We start from the raw sequence: 7,672 nt of genomic DNA on the forward strand, positions 1-7,672 counted from the left end.
ATTCTGCATGTGTTTATTTACCAATGCAGGCAGTATGATGCTGGGTGAAGCCAGGAGGACATTTGCAGGTGAACCCACCGATGGTGTTTACACATAAGAACTGACAGTTATGCTGTTTGGTCGAACACTCATCCAAATCTGAAAAAGAGGAGAAGTTGTACAACATAAAACCAGCTGTATACCTAACAGGAAAGTGTCTGCTTAGTAGTTTATGTAATGCATTTGTATTGCAGTGGTTGGAACTGTGGAAGATCCCTGCATGTACTACTGTGTAGGCACGGCTCTTTTTCTGTGAGTCAAATTCCAGTCCATCTACAGTCACTGACCTACAAATGAACTGCAAATGAACCAGACACCGGAAACATGAAGGGGGACTGTAGAGGGGGAAACTAAAGCTATTGTAAATAAAGATGAAAGAAGACCTTAAAAACTAAACACCATGAGCACACTTGTATAGACTCACAAACAAGCATGATAAACAGAGACACTGGCAGATGCACTGTGTCACAGGCTCTTGACGTAGGGTTCACGTTCATGTGTGCACTTCGACACACCAGTCGCACCCGGCCCACTCAGCGCTACCTACAGTGGCTCTAACCTGGAAAGTAAGTCAAGCAAGAACTCCAACTTTATTGTCCCAAAGGGGAAATTTGTCTCGCAGGCAAGTACCTGTAGCAAGTCGCTACAAGAGCAGTGCCCTCTTTCTGAAAGCATGCCACTGAACACTACTCATCTGAATATTTAAAGGTAATGTTTTGTTGTGTGTCTGTGTCTGTGTGTCACCTCTGCAGCTCTTTCCATCTTCCTGTAGGATGTATCCGCGGGGGCAGGAACAGAGGTAGCCTCCCTCTGTGTTCTTACAGATGAAGTTACAAGGCTTTGGTGCCTGTACGCACTCATCCACATCTAGAAGGAGAGGGTGGTGGTGAGACAGTGATAGAGAGAGAGAGAGAGAGAGAGAGAGAGAGAGAGAGAGAGAGAGAGAGAGAGAGAGAGTTTGATCCTGTAGCCAGAAATTCCATAAGGGGAGATGATGAGACAGACAGACTCAGGCTGCATTTTTCAGAAGAGTGTGTGGGCAGTCCACCCACGTAGTTTTGGCTCTTTAGAGGACAGCAGGAATGAGAACGGGAGGTAGGCAAGGTAAGAAAAGAGTCCATAAAGTGTAAGTGCTGGATGTGAAATCAAGCCTTACCCACACAGAGTGTGCTGCTGATGTCTGTAGTGTAGCCCGGTAAGCAGGTGCAGGTATACGAGCCCAAAGTGTTGAGACACTGACCATTCTTGCACAAGTTGCCCATCACACGGCACTCATCAATATCTGGACAGAAATAAGAAAAGTAAGCTCCCGATCAACTTATCACATTACCAGTCAATTGACTTGATTCCTTTTAAAGAATAATTTTTGTCAAGAACTGAATTTTAATAGTGAATAACAACCTATTCTAGATATCATTCCATGCATTTAGTTATGCATCAGTTTTGTTTCAAGTATAAAAGTATTGTTTTTTTTTCTGGCAAAATAAAAAATGATGTTAAGGTACCTAACGATAATAGGAGTAGTGAGCAACATTTTGAAAATACTGCCTGTTGAGACAGATTGGCACCATCAGGGGTATTTTATGCAAAAACAGAACACGTTATGACGGTTTGCTTGTTGTCTTCAAGGTTTCTTCTGCTGCTATCATAGCCGCAGTAATAAATGCAATGCTTTTCTGTGGGGCAAGTTTTAACTCTTGGATGCTGCAGCCTCCGTGAAAACCAACGTACGTTTTTTTAAAAGGAATACAGCTGTCTACTGCAAGTTACTGTAATGAATAGAAACCATTGGTTGCCTGGTAGGTTGGATGCAATCTGTCTGACAACTAAACATGTAAAGTACTTTTGGCTCGTGGTTTAGGGCTAAATCATGCAAAACTACCAGTTTGGTCATTTTAACAGTTTTAGGATGCCATTTTTAAAACCCACCTCATGTTAGCTCTACTGATAAAAAACATTTTAACCACTAAATTGTCAGCAAAAGATCCATACTGGTAGTAGTGAGATCTACCTCTGCCATCTGTGGTGAACCCTGGTCCCAAGGGACACATCTTCTTGTAATGAGTGGTCCCGGGCAGGGGGCAGAGCTCACAGTTGGTGCCCCAGCCTCTGCCTCCATCACAGCAACACTCTGACTTGGTCACCAAGTTCCTGTTACTAGAAGTCATCTGACACAGGGTGGTCAGAACTTCAGTGAAACAGAAGCCTTCACGATTATCTGGAGGGGGAGAGAGACAAACAAAGATGTGGGCCTGAAAGCAGACAAAACCACCCATACAGGACTTGGCCTTAGAGAACCAGACGCAAATAGATAACCCATACTGTTCTTAACGACTGTCTGTTAGGAGTAAGATAGCCGTAGAACCACAGAGCGAACAAAACCTCCATGGTGGTTTTCTCACCGAGTTCAGCACATCACATCAATCCAGAAGTGTATATTTAGATTAGGGAGGAAGGCTTTGAAAGGATTTCCTCTCCCCTATCTTGACAGTAACAGGCACATGGTTTTTAACAATGTAGTATCATGGAATGGTTAAAATCCCCTTTTTTTCATCTATGCAGACAATATTTAACAGCATAAAAAATCTCTATCCAAATATAAAGGGCATACAATCTGTATTTTTCCTATCTTCCTGAAAGAAAATATTTGACTATGTTAAACTCTAAAATAATAATATTGTTGAACGTTTTCAAACTTAGAGGTATATCTTTTTTATGTTTGTCAAACCCATGTTAACGAGGTCAAAACGTGCTAAATTAATTGAACAATTTCTGATTCCTAAAGATTATTTACATACATTTTTTAGACCTTTGGACTCCTGGACTTCCCATCCCAGTGTTATATCCCATAGATAATGTTTGAAATACAGAAACACGATGGCACTGAATTAAAGTGTTTTCTTTTGCGTTTAACTTTATTTCCTACAAGCTGACTTAATACAAAAACTGAACAAGTTCTGAACAAATGACGGAAAGTCAAATTAAAGAGGCTGTGCGGACACCACAGAAATTAACCTGTAATAAGTGTCAGAGTACAACGTGTTAAGTTAGTTAGAGCACAGTATGAAAAAACATACAGTAAAAGCAACATGTATAAATTGATAACATCATACGTACCGATACATTCAGTCTGTGTGGGGTTAGCGATGAACCCTTGGTCGCATCTGCAGCGATAACTTCCGACTGTGTTCTCACAGCGGCCATTTTTACAGGTACCTGGTTTGGCTGTACACTCATTCAGATCTAACACAGATATGCACATGGACAATGGAAAGACAAAGTGGAAATATATCTTACACAGGATTTTTTTGTTAAATGTCAGACCAGATAATGAAGCAGAGAAGTGGAAGTTAATTGTAAAATCGTTTAATCCAAATTGGTGTGTAGGAATACTTACATATATAAAGTAAAAACTCTTTTAATCGTGCTGGTATCTTAACTTTAACAAACAACTTTTTATTTACATTGGCAGGATTTTTTTAACATTTTTTTTAATATTCACCAATATGGGTTTTTAAGAATGAACCCTGATATTTTTGACTAAAGCTGCTGACTGCTAGTATTTTGAACAATATTCAGAGCTTACCATTTGATTTCATAGCAAAAATGGAAAGAATTAAGTTTGCCTTGTAGGTTTGCAAAGTCTCTGATGGCTCTAGCCCATTGTAAGACAGTAACAAGTCCACTAATTACCAGGAAGGGAAATGTGGGGGTTGACAACCCCTAAGATAAAATTCAATCCAGAATAAACAACTAGTTTTCAACATCGTTACACAAAAGTGGATGAGTATCAACATATTTTTATTTCCTGCAAAGCAAAGCCAAGATTTGAGGCCATGAACAAGAATGATGGTTCATTATTTTCTGCAGTAGGACACTATGACAATCTTACCCATGCAACCGTCTCCTCCAGGCTGCCGTGTGTATCCAGGCGAACAGATGCACATATATGTACCAATCAGGTTCTTGCAGGTCATGCCTCTGCTGGCACAGTCATCTATACCATCCTCACACTCATTCTGGTCTGGAAAACACACAGTATACTAAGAGTAAGAGGATAAAAAAGTATGAAGACATACAGTCTATATGAACATGCATGTGCAGCAATCACACCAGTGATGTTACACAGACACTCATAAACACTGCAGCACTCAAGAGTTTCACGTAAAACCACCCAATCCAACACTGAGCTCCGTAGTGCCAACAGGCGTGTAGTGGGAGGGTTGGTGGTCTTGTTTGGAGCTCTAATGTAAACAGTGACGCTATAGAAACTGACAAGTTCCTCGTGTCTCAGCGTTTCCCTCCAAATACAACCGTTGCTATGGTGCCCGAGCTATCTGAGAGAGCGAAGGTGTAAACAGTGTCTGGGCCGGCTACAGTGTCTAGAGTGTTTTAAGTTTGTCCGAGACAGAGAACTCTTAAGAATCTCACAGAGATAGCGTGTTATGTAACTTTATGGACAGGGCAAGCACGTCTCTATGAGGTACTTAGTTTATTTTCTACCGTCACTTTCCAGTAAATGGTCCATGACTGAGAAAGCAGAATGAGTCATTTAGCTGTATTACCTTTACACATCCTCCTGTCCTCGCGAAGCACGTAGCCTGTGGGACATTTACACTCATACGAGCCCACCACGTTAACACAGCGGAAGGCACACAGTAGAGCATTCTGGGAGCACTCATTGATGTCTGGACAAGGAATAGAAAGCAACAAGTTGCGGTAGCAGTACAGGACTACAAAGACTGCATTGTTGAGCGCAAACATAATTTCACATACCTTCACAGGTCATCATTGGCCCAGGCTCAAAGCCATCATCACATGCACATTCAAAGCCACCGATGACATTGGTGCATGTGCCGTTGCCGCAGGGATTGACAGTGGCACACTCGTTAGTGTCTGTTTTCAAGAAAGTTACAAAAACTCCATTAAGCATGTCAGCATTAGATTATTCAGAAGAATAAATCAGGAGAGAAAGATGAGGAGAAGGAGACATTGAGAGAAAGATAGCAAAACACTGGCCTTCACACTTGACTCTACTGATGTCCAAACTGTATCCCATGGGACATTCACAGCGGAAAGAGCCATCTATGTTGATGCACTGGCCATTGATGCAAGGGTCATTGAGGCATTCGTCAATATCTACAATGGAAGAAGAATAAACACCAAAGGAATTCCATGTCACACTTATAAAAGATATGTAAGACAGTGAGGATACAGTATTGATGACACACATACCTTTTGGGTGGTCGTCTGGCCCCCGTTGATAACCCTCATTGGGACAGAGGAGAAGATAACCATCTGGAACCATGAGATGTGAAAAGTCATGAATACAATTAAATGATATATAACTTTGTGCAACAGCTTGTGTTTCCATATTGCATATGAGTGTGTGTTGGGTGTGTTTTGTGTCTAATGTGATAAGAAGTGGACACACCTTCTCCCTTGGTGGGACAGATTTCACAGGGATCGCCCCAGCCTTGACCCGGCATCCCAGTGCAGCAGCATGCTGCCTTGGAAGTGTTCTGAGGCTTTGGCGCCAGGCAGCGACCATTTTCAAACGTAGTATAGCAGTAGTTCACACGGATATCTAAGGGTTTCACGCACACACACACGCACACAAAAGTAGTGAAAAATTAGAGACGGTAGGAGTAGTGAGCCTGTAGGTACTGTAGAATTTTCCCTTCAAACCACATTTTTTGGTGAAGTAGTCGTAGTGAGGACAGAGTTTGGCTAACTATCCTGAATGATCTGTGTTTGCCAGTCTTTCTCCCTGTTTCTGAGGGCTCTTGTTGCTCCTGGACTAGGTAGGCACTTACTTCTAACGAGAAGCATATGGTCGCACTCTCCTGCTAGCACTGGCCTTCACTGAACTCAACACAAATAAGCTTTCTGACCACAGTAGATCACACACACACACACACACACACACACACCTGGCTCAGAGGCAAAGATCACATACATGAACACCTGGCGCTGTGAGGAGAATGTCAAAGAGTGTCATTTTCCTTTCCTCCATGAAACTGATTTGTCAGCCTTTCCGCAAAAGAGATTTATGGGGGCTCTGTGCACAGCTGTTGTGCAAGTGTGTGTGAGAGCATGCACATGTGCATCTGCACATGGATATGTCATTCTTCTTTTGTAGTTACTGAAATATGATACAAATGTTTAAAAATTGTGCTTCTTTGGTATGGTCACCTAACATGTTAGTGTTAAGTAGTTTTTTTTTAAATCAGAGTCAGAATACTGAAAAAATAATACAAAATAAAAAACCAAAAACCAAATTAATTAGAAAATTAAGCTTAGAAACAATAAATCAAACTTGTCCAACACACGGTCTGACATTAGTGACACAAATTTGATGGTGGTGACAGATTTTTAATGGTCTTGATTATGGAGATTTTGAAAACCACTACGACATTATAATTTATAACATATAATTAATTGGAAACTGCTGGCCTAGTGGTTAGGACACATACCAGATAGTATAATTATAATAATCCAAGTAGGATTCTAGCTAGGGACCAACGTTACATGTCACCCCTCTCTGTCTCTCCCCATGTTTCTCTACAATCTGTCTTCTATTAATAAAGGTTAAACCAAATCATTAGTTGGATTGGCTGTTGCTGTTGCTCCATCACTTAGCATATGACCACTTAGCTTTGGTTTAGTGGCTCAAAATGCAGCTGCGTGCTAAACTGGACCTGAATGTTTCAAGGTTTCAAGCAGTCGGGAATGAAATTCTCGTTGTCAGGCTCTGTCCAACAATGCAACTACAAAATGTATAACAAAAAGAAAAGCACACAAGTAAAAGTCAGAATCCAAGACATAAATGATTACAGGTTCACCTGATCAGCACCTAAGCACAGCGAGTGGTGTTGTGTTGATGATTGAGATTTTCACCCTTCATTTATTGCCTCATGATTCAATGCATTAATTGGCAAATTATTTCATGTCGCCAATGAATCACAAGTGTGTAACTGTCTCCCCATCATGTTTTTAATATAAAATATTAATGAGTGCACACAAAGACCCGCAAATTATTTAAATCACTGTTGTTACCATGATATCATTGTTTTTTTAATAAAAACAAGGGTTTTCTCAGTGGGACAGGGTTGGTCCTTATAATGAAACCTTGATCTATTTTACTGCCCATGTTACACACTCTCCACCCAGCGTATCCCCTAACCCTCGGTCGAGAATTTCTGACACTGGAGAGAAAAGCGAAATACAAACTGTAAACTGCCTCACTGAACTGATGATGTCATCACTTCAGTGTTTGGAGGGGGAACTCCCTGACAGAGGACTCAGCTTTTCCCCACCCAACTTAAAAACACACATGTACATAAACACACACACACACACACGGGGAAATGGAAAAGTGATCTGTTCAGAGCCACCCTTGGCCTTGTTGAGGCAGCCGCAGCAGAACCAGCTGGAACACAGTGAGCTATCATGAACAAGCAGGAAAAGTCTAACACCCCTGACTGCTGCGTTGTCTCCACTAGCACTCAGAAACAGACTATACAGATACACTAGTATTTACACTTTGCTACACATTAAAGTTGATGCATAAGATAGTTTCATAGCCTCTTTTCCCCCCCTCTCTCTCTCACACAAACACACACACACACAC

At 41.3% G+C, this 7,672-nt stretch overlaps 1 protein-coding gene across 3 annotated transcripts in view; it reads right to left on the minus strand.

The window, feature by feature from the left end:
- Window positions 1–7,672, minus strand: part of fbn1 (fibrillin 1) — a 71,781-nt gene that overhangs the window by 5,160 nt on the left and 58,949 nt on the right. For all 3 annotated transcript variants that reach the window (XM_032535210.1, XM_032535342.1, XM_032535280.1), the window contains 11 exons: window positions 5,474–5,626; window positions 5,275–5,337; window positions 5,059–5,178; window positions 4,816–4,935; window positions 4,605–4,727; window positions 3,932–4,063; window positions 3,157–3,282; window positions 2,051–2,257; window positions 1,196–1,321; window positions 784–906; window positions 22–138 (listed from right to left, as the gene is read on the minus strand). In XM_032535210.1, the coding sequence (XP_032391101.1) occupies window positions 22–138; window positions 784–906; window positions 1,196–1,321; window positions 2,051–2,257; window positions 3,157–3,282; window positions 3,932–4,063; window positions 4,605–4,727; window positions 4,816–4,935; window positions 5,059–5,178; window positions 5,275–5,337; window positions 5,474–5,626 (1,410 nt within the window). The remainder of the gene's footprint in view (window positions 1–21; window positions 139–783; window positions 907–1,195; window positions 1,322–2,050; window positions 2,258–3,156; window positions 3,283–3,931; window positions 4,064–4,604; window positions 4,728–4,815; window positions 4,936–5,058; window positions 5,179–5,274; window positions 5,338–5,473; window positions 5,627–7,672) is intronic.

The sequence above is a fragment of the Etheostoma spectabile genome, chromosome 1 (assembly GCF_008692095.1).
Source record: "Etheostoma spectabile isolate EspeVRDwgs_2016 chromosome 1, UIUC_Espe_1.0, whole genome shotgun sequence".
Classification (NCBI taxonomy): domain Eukaryota; kingdom Metazoa; phylum Chordata; class Actinopteri; order Perciformes; family Percidae; genus Etheostoma; species Etheostoma spectabile.